Source organism: Petromyzon marinus, chromosome 40 (genome assembly GCF_048934315.1).
Source record: "Petromyzon marinus isolate PM22_M1 ecotype Great Lakes invasive population chromosome 40, UKy_Petmar_22M1.pri1.0, whole genome shotgun sequence".
Classification (NCBI taxonomy): Eukaryota; Metazoa; Chordata; class Hyperoartia; order Petromyzontiformes; family Petromyzontidae; genus Petromyzon; species Petromyzon marinus.
Window position 1 is genome coordinate 12,862,858 of NC_133706.1, and position 19,841 is coordinate 12,882,698.

The 19,841-nt window shown below is 54.3% G+C and overlaps 1 protein-coding gene across 1 annotated transcript in view; it reads right to left on the reverse strand.

The window, feature by feature from the left end:
* Window positions 1-3,375: 3,375 nt before the first annotated feature.
* LOC116950712 (hepatocyte nuclear factor 6-like) overlaps window positions 3,376-19,841 on the reverse strand; it is a 43,395-nt gene continuing 26,929 nt past the window's right edge. Inside the window, exon 2 of the mRNA XM_032968698.2 lies at window positions 3,376-3,944. Within this exon, the coding sequence (XP_032824589.2) occupies window positions 3,604-3,944 (341 nt within the window). The 3' untranslated portion in view covers window positions 3,376-3,603. The remainder of the gene's footprint in view (window positions 3,945-19,841) is intronic.

Consider the following 19,841-nt stretch of genomic DNA (forward strand, 5'->3'; position numbering starts at 1 on the left):
TCATCTGCTGAGCCTTCGGTTGAAGAGCCCGCGGATCGGCATGTTGCGATTCGATGACTCGATCCACGGATAAAATCGATTCTAACCATTCCGATATTGCATTTAATCCTCACGCATGAGAATCTATTAAGACGGAGCAACCACAACGATTCCAGTTCGGAGGGGGGGGGGTCCTCCAGCCCCCCCCCCCCCATTCTTCCTTACGCCTCTTGCCTCTATAGATCCGCTCGAGCCAATCGGAGCCATCACCATGGCCTCCTGCGCCTCCTCGTGGCCACGGCGAACATCAGTGGCGAGTGGAGGCTGGAGTGGTCATGCACCTCGCCCCCCCCCCCTTTCCTTCGCCAAACCCGCACTGACCACCGTGGTGAAGTATGGTCCTCCCCACGCCCGACGCAGCGTGGAGAGGCCTTCACTCAGCAGTGCATTTCAGAGCGGGGCTGTCGATCGCCGTCGTCGTTGCGTTCATTTCCAGAGCCACGCTGGGCCCTGCTCGCGATCAGGAGGGTGCTGCCGCCGCTACACTCGGGGGGGGGGGGGGCGGTCTCTTCGTACGCTGTGTTCATCAGCCCCCATTAGTGGCGAGTCGTGATTATTATCACGTGGGAGGAGGGAAACCGTAGCGCCCGGAGAAATACCCACCACGCCTTGCGCGAGGGGACAACACTCTATCCCCCCCTCCCCCCGTACAGATGGAAATAGATGGAGGTTGTTGGACTTGCTGCACTGCCTTCTCTTGGCATGTCAGGCTCTGGGCACCACGCCCCCACCCCCCACGGGGAAGTGAGTTGGAACAAATGGCGAGTAGTCCACTTGTGCACCGCCTTCTGCTGGCGAGCCAGGCACCTCCTCGACACTCATCTGTGTGTGATCCACCAACCCTCGCTGCTGCTGCTGCTGCCTTCACGCCTCTGGGCGAGACGCAGCTGCTGCTGCTGCTGCTGCCACGGCGGAGGTGGTCGCGGTGAGCACCCTGCGCGTAACCTCCCGGCGCGGCATGTGACAGCCGCAGTGTCCGGGTGCGACCACAGCCAGTGAAGTGGTGGTCACCATCGGCAGCCACTCGCGTTATGGTGGTGTAAAGTGTTGGGTTCGCCCACCTCGTCCGCGACGTGCCGGCCAGCGTGGAAGATTACTGGCGAAACGTGGAACTCGTAAATGTTGCGGGTTTACTCTCCAACGCACCGGTGTGCTGTACTAATAACGAATTGGCACGTTTTGTTTACGTGACAAACCTCACTAATTGGCGGTGTCGGCCGTGGCGGTTTTAACGACGCATTGATATTCACGCGATCTAACCCACACATCTCTACCAGCGTGGACGAGTAGGCCAAACACCCTTTAGATTGGGGGGGCTCTCTACAATTCTCTCTAATGGAGCGCTTTTCGCCAGCAGGGGCGTGAGCGAGACATTGCAGGGCTGCGCCTTTCAAGTCACGAGGCGGAGGGTTGGGAGTGGGGGGGGGGCTGTGGAGGCGGCTCGGCCGAGCGAAGGGCGGCGGGGACGTCGCTTTGGTCTCAACATCGACGGCAGCAGCTCCACTTCCACCCATGCGGTGGCTCCACCTCGGAGCTCCTCCTTCACGTTGGGCCGCTCACTCAAGGCACTGATCGCCCTCTCCCCTACTCCTCCTCCTCCACCACCGTCGCGCGAGGCTCCGGGTCCGCGCTCCGTCTCGGCGGCCGCGGCTGCGCTCGCTCGGCTCGGCTCCACCAACCCCGCGCTCCATCCTCCTGTCCAGGCACCGCTCCCTTGCCTCTCTCGCTCCCTGGGCTTCCTCCTTCAATCGACACCACAATCCTTGGATCCCTGCCTCCCTGCCTCGCTCCCCCGGCGAGGAGGAGGATGGACGACTCACCACTCATCGCTACGTTCCTGATGACTCTCGAGAGTGCACGTGGCTCGGATGAATGATTCCACCCCCTATGATTGTTGTTCGGGGGGGGGGAGGGTGGATGATGCAGGGTGGAGAAGAAAGACTCGAGAAGAACGGTGAGAGGCTGGAGGAGATGTGACACACAGATTTCCACTCCGAGGTGGCGTGCCCTGAGGCTCGAGCCCAGGCCGCGTCTCCTCGCCGGGCTACGGGGGAGGACGGAGTTCGCCCGGGGAGAAACTGAAGATGAGAAGTGACACTGAGCGAGAGGTGACACTGAGCGAGAGGTGACACTGAGCGAGGGGTGACACTGAGCGAGAGGTGACACTGAGCGAGAGGTGACACTGAGTGAGGGGTGACACTGAGTGAGGGGTGACACTGAGCGAGGGGTGACACTGAGTGAAATGTGACACTGAGCGAGGGGTGACACTGAGCGAGAGGTGACACTGAGCGAGGGGTGACACTGAGCGAGAGGTGACACTGAGCGAGAGGTGACACTGAGCGAGGGGTGACACTGAGTGAGGGGTGACACTGAGTGAGGGGTGACACTGAGCGAGGGGTGACACTGAGTGAGGGTGACACTGAGCGAGGGGTGACACTGAGCGAGGGGTGACACTGAGTGAGGGGTGACACTGAGCGAGGGGTGACACTGAGCGAGGGGTGACACTGAGCGAGGGGTGACACTGAGTGAGAGATGACACTGAGCGAGGGGTGACAGTGAGAGATGACACTGAGCGAGAGGTGACACTGAGTGAGGGGTGACACTGAGCGAGGGGTGACACTGAGTTAGATGTGACACTGAGTGAAATGTGACACTGAGTTAGATGTGACACTGAGTGAAATGTGACACTGAGTGAGGGGTGACACTGAGCGAGGGGTGACACTGAGCGTCATCAGAGCCATCAGCTAGCAGGCGGGTAAATCATCGTCAACAAACAACAACACACAGCCACCCGACGGGACGCTGAGGCGACATCGCGAGCCTCGGAGGAGGCGTGAGGGTGACGCCTCACAACAACAACAAACTACAACAAACATACAAATAGTACTTATAAAGAATGCGTAATTATACATCGCAACAATAATATTAATACTGCCAGAACGATGGTGGGAAGCGCTTTCAACTCATCTCCCCTCGTCCAGGAACCCCTCCGTTGTGGTAGGGGGCCCGAGTCCTCCGCAGGGCCCCCACCCCCCCGCATCACGGAGCTCCTGGGACAGGAGTCGAGGTCGCGCTCTCAACGCAGACGCAGCTTTGAGAATGAACACCCTGGAGGAGTGGGGGGGGGACTCCCAAAGGGAGGGGGTGGGGTGGTTAAGGTGCTACTAAGACCCGTGATGATCGCCCTTCTTCCCGTGTTATATTTTGAGGTTTTCAATGTTTTTTTGGGTTTTTTTCCCCCTTTGAAGAAGAAAAAAAATCCATCTTTGGTTTCGTTTGCAACACAATGTTCTTGTGTCAGGGGGGGTGGGGTACGGGTGGGTGGGTGGGGAGTGGGGGGCAGCGGGAGAGGGGGGGAGTGTGGGGGGAGGGGTGGGGGCTAGCGGGGAGTGCGGGGGGAGCGGAGCGGCTCAGGTGAAGTTACGGTGGGGTGCGGCTGCTCTTCACGAGGTCGTCAGCGCAGGCGAAGACTCATCACCATCTGTCCCTTCGCCTCCCGCACGACAAACAGTGGCCCCCTCCCTCTCGCCACTGCCGATCTCACGTCACGCTCCGCACACTCCCTCAAGCCTTGCTGCTGCCGCAGGACGCCACGGAGGAAGACGAAGGCGGCTGCTGGGAGGAGGCTCCCGCCCCTGACGAGGCGGCCCCCAGCAACCCTCCGCCCTCGTCCTGCCACTTGTCGAGGCTGCGGCGCCGCGCGTTCATGAAGAAGTTGCTGACCGTGGTGAGCTCCAGGCCGAGCTGCTGGGCGATGGTCACCTGCATCTCCTTGGAGGGCCGGCGGTTCTCCTTGAAGATGGCAAGCAGCGTGCGCCTCTGCACGTCGGTGAAGACGAGGCGCGGCTTCTTGGGCTGCGAGGCGCCGCTGTCGCGGCCCTGCTCCTGCTCTTTGCGCTTACAGGCTGCGCGCGCGCGTGGTGGCGGTGGGACACGCGGCACACGTAGAACAAGTGGAGTAGGCGTTACACGTACAACACGCGGTACACGTGGAGCACGTGGTGTACGCAGAACACCGAATGAAACATGACACATGCAGTACACGCGTGCAGAACACACATGCAGTACAGATAGCACGCACACAACGCACGCGCAGTGCACAAACAGTACACACAACACATATGGAACACGCAGACCAGCACGGTACGCCACGGTACAGCACACGCAGCACATACGGGGCACAGCACACACACAGCACCACAGCACACACACAGCACACACGCAGCACATACGGGGCACAGCACACACGGGGCACAGCACACACACACAGCACACACGCAGCACACACACACACAGCACACACGGGGCACAGCACACACACGGGGCACAGCACACACAGCACACACGCAGCACACACACACAGCACACACGCAGCACACACACACAGCACACACGGGGCACAGCACACACACAGCACCACCACAGCGTTAGTACACAGGCTGCAGGTCACAGCGCACCCAATGAGTATGCAGTCCGGCGCGACACAGTACACGCAGCACACAGGTGAGTAAACGCGACATGTCTAGCAGCACACACACCGACCGCGCCCCCCCCACTCCCCACTCGTGACAATCCACTGCTGGATGACGGCCTCCCTATGCCTTAGTTACGGGAGGTTGTTTGACCATACTTCACCAGGCTGGTCATCGTGGGTTAGTGAAGTGGGGGAGGGGGTATCCAGCAGCGGTTCGAACATCTCTCGTCGCCACTGATGTTAGCCGTAGCCGGGAATTCAACTCATAGACTCCTCAAAGACAAAGACCCCCCCGTGTAGCCTTAAAAGACTCTTTGGGAAAGTGCTGTTAGTGAGTAGCACCTTTGGAGGCCGGAACGGCACGTGAGGGCGTGGGTGGCCAGCACCATGCCCGGCCACCTTTGTATCCCCAGTGACGATGTTTACACACCGCACCAGGTACTCATTTGAGGCTGAAGCCCAGAACCGCTTCAGATATTCGCCACTGGTGTTGGTGGCCGTGAGCGGGAATCGAATTCGGGTCGCCGGGTTCGTAGCGCAGCGCGCTCACCGCTGCGCCACCGCTCTCCAACGCATGGTTTCCACACACACTCTACCCGCGGCATCTCCCACCCAACGCCAACGTTATCAACACCGTGTGGCCTTGAAGTGAAAAGCAAACCTAATAGAGGCGATGTTTCGGGCAAAGGCCCTCCTTCATGGCACGTCGGGGTTATGTATGCTTGTGCACCCCGCTGACAACCCCCAATTGTCTCATCATCCACACTGCCTTCAACCACCGCGCACTGCAAGCCAAAACAACTCACCCCGACTCACCCGCCACGCACCCGCTCACTCATCCGCTTATCCACTCGCTCAGCTACTCACCCGCTCACTCACCCGCTTGTCCATTCACTCACCTACTCACTCGCTCGCTCACTCACCCGCTTGTCCACTCGCTCAGCTACTCACTCAGCTACTCACCCGCTCACTCACCCGCTTGTCCACCCGCTCACCTACTCACTTAGCTACTCACTCGCTCTCTCGCCGCACTCAGAGGGGATGTTTCGTTGGTCGCTGTTACCCCACGTGGTGTCACTTTTCTCGGTTCCAATTCCTCAATGCGGCCGATACCAATGCATTATGTGAAATGATTAAAATGAGCCCCGATGTCAGATAATTCGCTAAACAGGCACTGCTACAGTGTTGATATCCAAGATGGTACCGAATTCTGCTCTGGCCCATGGACTGTCATCACACAGCAGCTCACAACACTCGCTCACAAACTCACTCATTCACTCACTCTCCACACGGCCGTCCACAACAACACCACAGTACAGCTCGCACCAACACTCACCACAGCACAGGGAACAATAACTCTTACTCAGAAACTCACTCATTCCTCACTCACTACACGGCAGTCCACAACAACACCACAGTACAGCTCACGTCAACACTCACTCACCACCGTGCAGGGCACAGCAACGCTCACTCACAAACCCACTCATTCACTCGCTCACGAAGTCACTCACAAACGGACTCATTCACTCACTCATCAACACTGCAGCTCACAACAACAATCCTCGTTCGCCACCCAGTGGCGGGGACGTCACCATGGCGCTTGTGCCAGGCTAGGTACACTCTGAGGCCAGGTGAATGTCGAAGGCTCCCTGACAGGAGGTCACGGGACAGACCCAGGTGCCATGGGTTGACTGTAAGGTCGAGTCGCCCGTAGCGCCTTTCTGGCACAAATATTCTACTCAATGCACCATCATGACATTCATACCCAGGGGCGGAGCCACAGAGGGAGCTGGGGGGGGCTTAGCCCCCCCTGAAATTTTGGGAAAATCGGGATAACCGGGATAACCGGATATCTGGCTGCTGCAAAATCCTGGCTCCGCCCCTGTTCATACCTTACCCCATGAACATAGAGAAGTCTATACAATGAGAAATATATATACTATCTATAGTTATTTAAAATATTAAAAAAACCAAGTTGTGGCTATGAGTTAATTGCCAGTTATCTCAGTCCAAGATGTTAAATAGTGTACGGGCCATCTTTGGACATCCTTGTTGCACTCCAACGTGAGCAGAAAATGTCTCCGACTCACGGTCACAGCTTTACCCGGGCCTGCCCACCACCACGTGTGTACTGTACGTTTAACTTATTCGCACCGTACGCAGAAAACCGTGCTCATGGGAGGTGCGGGTGTAGGACAATAAACCAAACACAAAAAGCAGTTCTAAAGAAATTATTTTTCAAGTCTAGATTTAAAAGCGCAAAGCTCCAGTGGCTTCCTAATATCGGAAGAAGAACCTTCCTGTCGGCCGTAGACGCGCATCTGAAAGCGCGATGCAGTGACCATCTTTGTTCGATGGCTCGCCAAAAGCCACTGCGAGGATGAGCGGAGTTCGCGTGGTGGCTTTTGCTCGTTGACGAGATCAGCGAGGTATTGTGGTTCATTTGTGGCAAGCACTGTGTGTATACTGAGTCCAACCTCAATGTATTCGTGAAGGTCCTTAATGATTGTGAGCAGAGGATCCGGGACTCCAAATGCACTTCCGCTGTCGCAGACGGACGAAGGAAATGGTGCCCTGGTGTGAAACCCACATTGGGGCCCAACAAGCCTCTCCTCAGAATTCATAGCGAGGCAATTTTGAATGCCCCGGTAGTTGTAGCAATCAGTGCAGTGCCCCCTTTTAAAAATGGGGATCACAAGGGCATCCTTCCAATCCTGCAGAATCCGTCCTGTGGACCAGACGGTTGTAATGATGTCACATCGAGCAGCCTGCACACAGACGCCACCCTCCCTCAACAGTTTTCTGGAGAGTTAATCTCTCCCCGGTGCTTTACCTGGTCTCAAGCTCTGGATCGCCCTTCGCACCTCCTCAACACATCAGCCAACCACTCACACGGAGCGGCTACGTCCTCCAATATTTGAGGCACAGCAGCACCAGCTGGCCCGACACCACCATGCCCTATGATGTGGTTTGACCAATAGGGGGCCATCCCTCGACCGCACCCGGGCATCGATCAGCCTCCCATTGTATCTTTACCAGATGTAAATTCCTCCGGTAACAGAACTACGTGGTGGAAAAATGTGTTAAATAATGTAGGAGCTAGAGGACATCCCTGTTGCACCCCAAGGTGAACGGGGAATGTTCTGACTCCCAACCATGTAGCTTTACCCTGGCCAGCCCACCATCATGGAGATCTTTAATGATAGTGAGCAGAGTCAGGGACTCCGAAAGCACGAAGAACAACCCAGAACCCTGGCCTATTGATGGGAAATCTGAACATCCGATTATCACGGTCGGCTACGTACGGTGCGAAAGAAGATCAACATACATACGTTTAATTGGCATTGACCAGGTTAATAATGGCCTGAATCCACATCGTGGGCTCGATAAGCCTCTCCTCAGCGTGCCTGGCAAGGTGATGTTGAATAAACCTTGCCAGAACCTTTCCCGGCACACTGAGTAAGATGTCCCTGTGGTTGTTACAGTCTGTGCGTTCCCCGCCAGACACGCACACACAGAAATACGCACACAGACACGCAGAGATGCAGAGACGCGCACACACAAAGACAAATATCCCCCATGTAGCCTTAACAGACTGTCAGACTGTCGGAGCAAATGCTGTTAGCGAGCACCTTTGAAGGTCGGCAAGGCAAACGAGAGGGTGGGTGGCCAACACCACGCTCGACCGCCTTTGTCTCCCCAGTGGCAATGTTTACATACCGCGCCAGATACTCATTTGAGGTTGAGTCGACCTAGGGGAGGCCTAGGACCGGTTCAGATAATCGTCACTGGTGTTGATCGTGAGCGGGAATCGAACCCGGATCGCGCTAACCGCTACGCCACCGCTCTCCACACACACAAACACACGGACACGCGCATACACACAGAGACAAATATCCCCCTATAGCCTTAACATACTGTTGGGGCAAGTGCTGTTAGCGAGCACCTATAAAGGCCGGCAAGGCACACGGGAGGGTGGATGGCCAGCACCACGTCCGGCCGCATTTATCTCCCCAATGGCGATGTTTACACACTGCACCAGGTACTCATTTGAGGCTGAGTCGACCTACACACACACACAGACACGCACACCGACACCCACAGACGCACAGAGAAACACGCGCAGGCCGGGGGACCCTCTGCCACACACGGCGAGATGATGGATATCGCTTTGGGGTGGCGCGCGGGAGCAGAGGGGAAGGGAGTCGCGTGCAGTCGCGTGCAGTCGCGACATTCACGGGGTCCGTGCTGCCCCGTGCTGCCCCACGAGACAGATACGATTTTTATGAAATAATTGCGACCAGAAACAATATTCGGATGACATCCGCGTGCCGTGGATCAGTCTGCAGCCCCGAATGCAACGTTCCGTGGAACCCGTGTGGGCCCCTCTTTGTCAATGAACATCTGACCCCCACTACCCTACCTGCACCCCCCCACCCACCCCCACACAGCGTGGCCCGCAATCCAGCGCTGTGGGAGCAGTCGCGGGCGTTGGTGGATCGCACACAGATGAGCGATGTTGCGAGTCTCCCCTTCACCGTGCGCGTCGGCCGAGGTGCAGTACCCCGCTTCTGCCAGGCGAATGCAGCAGAGTCCAGCGAAGTGTGTCAGCCATCCCTTCCGCACGGTGGCGGAGAACGTTCCCTCCCACATGTATAACGCTCACTACCAATTGGCTGAAAACATCTTAATACATAGAGAACCGCAGAGCAAGCGTTGGCGCGGACCCACCGCCAGGAAGCTGTTCCAACTCGCGTCCGTGGCTCTACTCGGCGACCGTGAGATGCTATTTTGCCGTACCGCCTCTCGCTTCTCTCGTCTCTCACCACTCTGTCCCCCCCATCCCCGTCCTCTCCACGCTCCCAGTCCCGACCGTTCCTCGCTGTGCCTCCCTCGCCCTGCTGTGCCCAGTCTCTCGCTCTCTCGCCCCTTCTCCTTTCTCGCTCCCCCTTCACTGAACCGACTCCCACTGCTGCACACAGAACGACCTTCTTCACGAAAACTGGCAGCTTCCGATCCTCCCTTAAAACAACTTCCAACTCTTCTCCCATAGCCCATCCTGCGGCTACTCCCTGCCCCTGTCCTCCAGCTACGACAAGCCATACCCCAACCCCCATCACTGCCCCTAGCACTACCCCAACCCCCATCACTACCCCAACCCCTATCACTACCCCAACCCCCATCACTACCCCAACCCCCATCACTGCCCCAACCCCTATCACTACCCTAAACCCTATAACTACCCCAACCCTATCCCTACCCCAACCCCCATCACTACCCCAAATCCTATAACTACCCCAACTCCTATCACTACCCCAACCACCATCACTATCCAAACCCTATAACTACCCCAACTCCTATCACTACCCCAACCCCCATCACTACCCCAACCCTATCACTACCCCAACCCCTATCACTACCCCAACCCCTATCACTACCCCAACCCCTATCACTACCCCAACCCCTATCACTACCCCAACCCTATCACTACCCCAACCCCCATCACTACCCCAACCCCCATCACTATCACTACCCTATCACTACCCCAACCCCCATCACTACCCCAACCACTATCACTACCCCAACCCCCATCACTACCCCAACCACTATCACTACCCACTCTTAATAACAACCCCATTCTTTATTTCAACCACCATTATCCTAGTACCTTTTATTCTCGTTGTAAAGCGCCTCATGTCAAGGAGACGCTGCACCACTCGAGGTCATATAACATTTGCAATGAATGACGCCGCTATGCAGAGCGAGCGAGGGTTACACCGGTGGGGGGTGTGAGTGTGTGGGGGGGGGGGGGGGAACCGGCGGGTGGGGGACGAGGGGGGGGGGTCCCCTCCCCAACTAGCGACCTGCTCCAGGGGCTGATACCAATCGTGGGGCCACAGCGAGGAACCCAACCCCCTGGCTGGGCTCCCCGAGATATTTCCCCTTGTATCCTGCACAACTGAGATCTCAAGATGAACTTTACAGCCGTTAAACAAACCTCCAATATAGCCCTGCAACTCCACCTGCATGCAAACCAAACAAAATGTGTTGACTTGTGAGCGCCAATTCTGCTCAAGCACGTGATCTCTCTCTCTCTGTGTGTGTGAGTGCTGCACTCCAACCGGACACATCAGCCCGTGCAAGCACCGTGGTATCATCTGCCTCGATTCTCATCTCAACTTACAAACCTCACGAACGAAATCGCGAATATAAAAAGAATGAAGATGGTGATTGTTGTATCCTGTCTCTCATCGTCGTCTGCACGGAGACGTGACGCACGCAGCACGTGGCACCCCACTCGGTCTCTGTTAATGCCCCGCGATGTTCGGCATCTTCCTCCAATCGCCATCGCGAGCTGGCAGCTGGAGATTATTTATATAAACTTCGCTCGCAGCTGGAGATTATTTATGAAAACTTCGCTCGCAGCTGCATTTCGACGCTTACATCTTTCGTCCGTTTTGCAGAATGCTACAGGGGTCAGCCGACATCTGAGTAACTGCTTGTGGTTCTGTCGCTGGGGTTCTGTAGCTTGCTGCGTTCGAGCTGGACGTGAAATCTGCCCAAACCGATTGGCACAGCAGGTAACCTCATCGGTGAAATGTTTTACATTGCCTCACGGTGCAGTGTTTCACGATGCCTCACGCTGTGATGTTTCACGATACCTCACGGTGTGATGTTTCACGATGCCTCACGGTGCAATGTTCACGATGCCTCACGGTGCAATGTTCACGATGCCTCACGGTGTGATGTTTCACGATGCCTCACGCTGTGATGTTTCACGATGCCTCACGGTGTGATGTTCACGATGCCTCACGGTGTGATGTTTCACGATGCCTCACGCTGTGATGTTTCACGATGCCTCACGGTGTAATGTTTCACGATGCCTCACGGTGCAATGTTCACGATGCCTCACGGTGCAATGTTCACGATGCCTCACGGTGTGATGTTTCACGATGCCTCACGGTGTAATGTTCACGATGCCTCACGCTGTAATGTTCACGATGCCTCACGCTGTGATGTTTCACGATGCCTCACGGTGTGATGTTTCACGATGCCTCACGGTGCAATGTTCACGATGCCTCACGCTGTAATGTTCACGATGCCTCACGCTGTGATGTTTCACGATGCCTCACGGTGTGATGTTTCACGATGCTTCACGCTGTGATGTTTCACGATGCCTCACGGTGTAATGTTTCACGATGCCTCACGGTGTGATGTTTCACGATACCTCACGGTGTGATGTTTCACGATGCCTCACGGTGTAATGTTTCACGATGCCTCACGGTGTGATGTTTCACGATGCCTCACGGTGTGATGTTTCACGATGCCTCACGGTGTGATGTTTCACGATGCCTCACGGTGCAATGTTCACGATGCCTCACGCTGTGATGTTTCACGATGCCTCACGGTGTGATGTTTCACGATGCCTCACGGTGCAATGTTCACGATGCCTCACGGTGCGATGTTCACGATGCCTCACGGTGCAATGTTCACGATGCCTCACGCTGTGATGTTTCACGATGCCTCACGGTGTGATGTTTCACGATACCTCACGGTGCAATGTTCACGATGCCTCACGGTGTGATGTTTCACGATGCCTCACGGTACAATGTTCACGATGCCTCACGGTGTGATGTTTCACGATGCCTCACGCTGTGATGCTGCGTGATTTGTTTTCTCTGCTTTTTAAGCGCTGGCGACCGGGGCCACTCGCGTGGATGCGACTCAGACGGCTCAGCCGGCCCCCACCCAGAGTCATCCCCGCCGCTAGCGACAGCGAGCTCGACTCGAACAGCTGGAGGAGGGCTGCTTGTTGCTTGCCGCACGTCGCCCTCGCAGCACCGCCACGTGGGCGTGCCGAGCCGCCTCCTCCCCGCGCATGAAAACCCCAGCCGCTACACGCTGCACGCGCCCGATGATTGCTAAATCGCGCCCCGCGTGCCGCACACGGGGAGAGCGCGCGCCATTTCTACTCGACGCGCATACACAAAGACAAAGATACCCCGGATAGACATAACAGACTGTCGGGGCAAGTGCTGTTAACGAGCAGCGCCTATGAAGGCCGGCACGGCACACGAGGGGGTGGGTGACCAGCACCATGTCCGGGCCGCCTTTGTCTCCCTAGTGGCTACGTTTATACACTGCACCAGGTACTCATGTGAGGCTGAGTCGACGTCGGGGAGGCCTAGGACCGGTTAAGATAATCGCCGATGTTGACCGGGAGCGGGAAACGAACTCGGATCGCACCGTTCATAGCTCAGCGCAGCGCTAACGACGTAGAGGGACAACAACAACAAAAATACAGATAAAGATCCCCCGTTTAGCCTGTGACAGACTGTTGGGGCGAGTGCACACATGCCTACACACGGGTACACACACATACCAGTCAAGCAGCCATCAGCGCTCTCTACCCCGCCTTAGTGCCATCTGAACGGAGATGAGGCGTGAGCTTTGGGAATCGCTCCCCCGTCATGGTGAGTGAGATCCTCACCACTCACTCTGCCCCCCCCTCCCCAACCCGTGCCGTGCCCACAGCAGCAGCGTCGCTCACCGCTGCAGGGGTGCGCGAGGCTCCGCGGGGGGGGCCCGGGGTTCGCGGTGCTCCGCGGGGGGGGCCCGGGGTTTGGTCTCGGCCGAGCGGGTCCCGGGGCCGCGCGCTTTCCCACCGCCCAGGACTGAGGCATAAAGAAGAGCAGCTGCAGTCAGGGCCCACGGGGGGGCCCCGCGACCCCCCCCCCACCACCCCAATCCACCCCTCCCCGATTAAACTCCTACGAGCGCCGCTGATGGACCCCGATCAACGCCACGGACACCCCGATACAGCGCGACTTGTCGCGTGCAAGTCTACACAAGCAAAGACAAAGATCCCCCGTGTAGCCTTAACAGACGGTTGGGGCGAGTGTTGTTAGCGAGCACCTATAAAGGCCGGCACAGCAAACGAGGGGGTGGCCAACACCACGCCCGGCCGCTTTTGTCTCCCTAGTGACGATGTTTACACATCGCACCAGGTACTCATTTGAGGCTGAGTTGACCTAGGGGTGGCCCAGGACCGGTCAGATAATCATCAGTGGTGTTGGCCGTGAGAGGGAATCAAACCCGGGTCGCCAGGTTCGTAGCGCAGCGCGCTAACCGCTACACTACCGCTCCCCACACACACACGTACACACACACACGTACACACACACTAACTCTCAAACACACTAATACAAACTCACACTAACTCACACAAAGATCACCCGTCTAGCCGTTTAACACACTGTTGGGCCAAGCGCTGTGTTCGCGAGCCGTATATAGGCCGGAATAGCACAAAGAGGGGTGGGTGGTCAAGACTCCCCTAGGTCGACTCTGCTTCAAATGAGCACCTTGTGCGGTGTGTAAAGATCGCCACTCTGGAAACAAAGGCGGCAGGGCGTGGTTGCTGACCACCCACCCCCTCGTGTAACGTACCGGCCTTCATAGGTGCTCGCTAACACACACTTGCCCGTAAAGTCTGCTAAAGCTATACGGGGGATCTTTGTATTTGCCTCGCTCTCAATCCGCTCTACACTTCCCTTCCGCACCAATGGAGCCTCCATCTTACGCCTCACTCCCTGCGTTATCATTGTAACTATAATGATCACACATTGTAACTACAATGATCACACATTCACTGCGTTATCATTGTAACTACAATGATCACACATTCACTGTGTTATCATTGTAACTACAATGATCACACACTCACTGTGTTATCATTGTAACTACAATGGGAATCACACATTCACTGTGTTATCATTGTAACTACAATGGGAATCACACATTCACTGTGTTATCATTGTAACTACAATGGGAATCACACATTCACTGTGTTATCATTGTAACTACAATGGAAATCACACATTCACTGTGTTATCATTGTAACTACAATGGAAATCACACATTCACTGTGTTATAATTGTAACTACAATGGGAATCACATTCACTGCGTTATCATTCTAACTACAATGATCATCACTGCTTGACTTAAAGCTTTCATGACTGCAGGAATTCATATTCTTTGGGTCTTTTGGTAAAGTCACGTAGATAGGTTCAAATAAAATAACAAAAAACTACGACGTTTCGATCGCAACACGAGCGTTCGTCATCATCCTCTTCCTGATGACGAACGCAAAGAGAATGGGAATCACTGCGTTATTGTAATATACACACACTTATATAGTCCACACAATACACACGTGTATGTATCACATATACACAATTATAAAGTCCACACTCTTTGCTCGTGTATGCATCACTTATATATGCACAAAGTCCACATTATGTACATGTCTATGTATGACATATACACACACACAGTCCGCAAAACACGCGTATGTATAACCTATAGGCATATACAAGACAAAGACAAGGCTGTTGGGGCAAGTGCCGTTAACGAGCACCTGTGAAGAACGGCACGGCACACGAGGGGATGCGTGGCCAGCACCACGCCCGCATAGACGTAGACACACACAGATACACACACACACAGACACACACAGAGACACACACAGACACACACATAGACACACACAGAGACACACACACAGACACACACACAGACACACAGACACACACACAGAGACACACACAGAGACAGACACAGACACACACAGAGACACACAGACACAGAGACACACACACATAGACACACAGAGACAGACACACACAGACACACACAGAGACACACACACAGACACACACAGAGACACACACACAGACACACACAGAGACACACACACAGACACACAGACACACACAGACACACACAGAGACACACACACAGAGACACACACACACAGAGACACACAGACACACACACAGACACACACACACAGACACATACAGAGAGTATACCAAGGTACACACACACAGAGTATACCGAGGTACACACACACAGAGAGTATACCGAGGTACACACACACACAGAGTATACCGAGGTACACACACACACACAGAGTATACCGAGGTACACACACACACAGAGAGTATACCGAGGTACACACACACAGAGAGTATACCGAGGTACACACACACACAGAGTATACCGAGGTACACACACACACAGAGTATACCGAGGTACACACACACAGTATACCGAGGTACACACACACACAGTATACCTAGGTATACACACACAGAGAGTATACCGAGGTACACACACAGAGTATACCGAGGTACACACACACAGAGAATATACCGAGGTATACACACACAGAGAGTATACCGAGGTACACACACAGAGTATACCGAGGTATACACACAGAGAGTATACCGAGGTACACACACACAGAGTATACCGAGGTACACACACAGAGAGTGTACCGAGGTACACGCACACACAGAGTATACCGAGGTTCAAAAGATGCAACGTCGAAGCGATGATTGTCCATTCAGTAGGCTGGGTGTACGTGCGTGTACTCATGTGGGTACATACGGAGTGTTCTTTATATGAAGGTACATTGGGAATTCCCTTCCTCACCACCACCACCTTCGACTCCATTTCCTCAAGCGCTTACAAATCAAAACGTCGCCGCTCAATTCAAGAGAAACGCGCTACACTCTTACCTCTAAAACTGTGATAATATTAGATTATAATCTAATGATATTAGATTATAATCTAATATAATTGTATATTTATATAGCGAGCACCTTCACTCAAGGGGCTTGACGTAGCTTACAAAACGGCGACAAAGAATGGTACCTTGTAGTTGCCACCAGCGGTGCAAGGTTGAAGGGATGCGTGACGGCGACAGAGGGGTGCTTAGGGATCACGAAATGGAAGGGGATGGACGGGAAGGATTGGAGGGACAAGGGAAGAGGGAGATAATGGGCAGTAGAGAAGAGGTGAGGCGTTAAGAGGGGAATGGAGGGAGGTTAAGGAAGGGAACTGCTTCATATACAGGGGCAGTGTCGAGTCTACGGGTAGTGTTGAGTCTATGGGTAGTGCTGAGTCTATGGACAGTGTCGAGTCTATGGGCAGTGTTGAGTCTACGGGCAGTGTTGAGTCTACGGGCAGTGTCGAGTCTACGGGCAGTGTTGAGTCTACGGGTAGTGTTGAGTCTATGGGTAGTGTTGAGTCTACGGGCAGTGTTGAGTCAATGGGTAGTGTTGAGTCTATGGGCAGTGTCGAGTCTATGGGCAGTGTTGAGTCTACGGGTAGTGTTGAGTCTACGGGTAGTGTTGAGTCTATGGGCAGTGTTGAGTCTACGGGTAGTGTTGAGTCTACGGGCAGTGTTGAGTCTATGGGCAGTGTTGAGTCTACGGGTAGTGTTGAGTCTACGGGCAGTGTTGAGTCTATGGGCAGTGTTGAGTCTACGGGCAGTGTTGAGTCTATGGGTAGTGTTGAGTCTACGGGCAGTGTTGAGTCTACGGGCAGTGTTGAGTCAATGGGTAGTGTTGAGTCTACGGGCAGTGTTGAGTCTATGGGTAGTGTTGAGTCTACGGGCAGTGTTGAGTCAATGGGTAGTGTTGAGTCTATGGGCAGTGTTGAGTCTATGGGTAGTGTTGAGTCTATGGGTAGTGCTGAGTCTATGGGCAGTGTTGAGTCTATGGGTGGTGTTGAGTCTATGGGTAGTGTTGAGTCTATGGGCAGTGTCGAGTCTATGGGCAGTGTCGAATTTATGGGTAGTGTCGAGTCTACGGGCAGTGTTGAGTCTACGGGTAGTGTTGAGTCTATGGGTAGTGTTGAGTCTACGGGCAGTGTTGAGTCTACGGGCAGTGTTGAGTCTATGGGTAGTGTTGAGTCTACGGGCAGTGTTGAGTCTACGGGCAGTGTTGAGTCTATGGGTAGTGTTGAGTCTATGGGTAGTGTTGAGTCTATGGGCAGTGTTGAGTCAATGGGTAGTGTTGAGTCTACGGGCAGTGTTGAGTCTACGGGCAGTGTCGAGTCTACGGGCAGTGTTGAGTCTACGGGTAGTGTTGAGTCTATGGGTAGTGTTGAGTCTACGGGCAGTGTTGAGTCAATGGGCAGTGTTGAGTCAATGGGTAGTGTTGAGTCTATGGGCAGTGTCGAGTCTATGGGCAGTGTTGAGTCTACGGGTAGTGTTGAGTCTATGGGCAGTGTTGAGTCTACGGGTAGTGTTGAGTCTATGGGCAGTGTTGAGTCTACGGGTAGTGTTGAGTCTACGGGCAGTGTTGAGTCTATGGGCAGTGTTGAGTCTACGGGTAGTGTTGAGTCTACGGGCAGTGTTGAGTCTATGGGCAGTGTTGAGTCTACGGGCAGTGTTGAGTCTATGGGCAGTGTTGAGTCTACGGGCAGTGTTGAGTCTATGGGTAGTGTTGAGTCTACGGGCAGTGTTGAGTCTACGGGCAGTGTTGAGTCAATGGGTAGTGTTGAGTCTACGGGCAGTGTTGAGTCTATGGGTAGTGTTGAGTCTACGGGCAGTGTTGAGTCAATGGGTAGTGTTGAGTCTATGGGCAGTGTTGAGTCTATGGGTAGTGTTGAGTCTATGGGTAGTGCTGAGTCTATGGGCAGTGTTGAGTCTATGGGTAGTGTTGAGTCTATGGGTAGTGTTGAGTCTATGGGCAGTGTCGAGTCTATGGGCAGTGTCGAATTTATGGGTAGTGTCGAGTCTACGGGCAGTGTCGAGCCTACGGGCAGTGTTGAGTCTACGGGCAGTGTTGAGTCTACGGGCAGTGTTAAGTCTACGGGCAGTGTTGAGTCTACGGGTAGTGTTGAGTCTATGGGCAGTGTTGAGTCTACGGACAGTGTTGAGTCTATCGGCAGTGTCGAGTCTATGGGCAGTGTCGAGTCTATGGGTAGTGTCGAGTCTATGGTCAGTGTTGAATCTATCGGTGGTGTTGAGACTATGGGCAGTGTTGAGTCTATGGGTAGTGTTGAGTCTATGGGCAGTTTTGAGTCTACGGGCAGTGTTGAGTCTACGGGCAGTGTTGAGTCTACGGGCAGTGTTGAGTCTATGGGCAGTGTTGAGTCTATGGGTAGTGTTGAGTCTATGAGCAGTGTTGAGTTTACGGGCAGTGTTGAGTCTACGGGCAGTGTTGAGTCTACGGGCAGTGTTGAGTCTACGGGCAGTGTTGAGTCTATGGGCAGTGTTGAGTCTATGGGTAGTGTTGAGTCTACGGGCAGTGTTGAGTCTACGGGCAGTGTTGAGTCTACGGGCAGTGTTGAGTCTATGGGTAGTGTTGAGTCTACGGGCAGTGTTGAGTCTACGGGCAGTGTTGAGTCTATGGGCAGTGTTGAGTCTATGGGCAGTGTTGAGTCTATGGGCAGTGTTGAGTTTACGGGCAGTGTAGAGTCTATGGGCAGTGTTGAGTCTACGGGCAGTGTTGAGACTACGGACAGTGTTGAGTTTACGGGCAGTGTTGAGTCTATGGGCAGTGTTGAGTCTATGGGCAGTGTTGAGTCTACGGGCAGTGTTGAGTTTACGGGCAGTGTTGAGTCTATGGACAGTGTTGAGTCTATGGGCAGTGTTGAGTCTACGGGTGGTGTTGAGTCTACGGGTAGTGTTAAGTCTATGGGCAGTGCAGAGTCCATGGGCAGTGTTGAGTCTACGGGCAGTGTTGAGTCTACGGGTAGTGTTGAGTATATGGGCAGTGTTGAGTCTACGGGTAGTGTTGAGTCTATGGGCAGTGCTGAGTCCATGGGCAGTGTTGAGTCTACGGGTAGTGTTGAGTCTATGGGCAGTGTTGAGTCTACGGGCAGTGTTGAGTTTACGGGCAGTGTTGAGTCTATGGGCAGTGTTGAGTCTATGGGCAGTGTTGAGTCTATGGGCAGTGTTGAGTCTACGGGCAGTGTTGAGTTTACGGGCAGTGTTGAGTCTATGGACAGTGTTGAGTCCATGGGCAGTGTTTAGTCTATGGGCAGTGTTGAGTCTATGGGCAGTGTTGTGTATGGGCAGTGTTGAGTCTGCGGCCAGTGTTGAGTCTATGGGCTGGGTGAGTCTATGGGCAGTGTTGAGTCTATGGGCAGTGTTGAGTCTATGGGTAGTGTTGAGTCTACGGGCAGTGTTGAGTCTATGGGCAGTGTTGAGTCCTATGGGTAGTGTTGAGTCTCCGGGCAGTGTTGCTCAATGTTGATTCCAGTAGAGGGGTTCAAGGAGGGAAGAGGACTGGGAACGAGACTGGGCCCAGAGACGGTGAAAGGAGACAACGCATGGGGGCTGTGTTTGGGGTCTGTGAGGGTATTCTATTACTATTTTTATTTTACCAGGTAAGGCCCACTGAGCTATTTAGATATTTTTGTTAAAGTGACTTGGCCATCACAAATTATATCTCGACGAAACGGCTTATCCCGTCGACATGTATAGCAGCCACATATTGTAAACGCGTGATGTTGATTCGAAATGTGAAG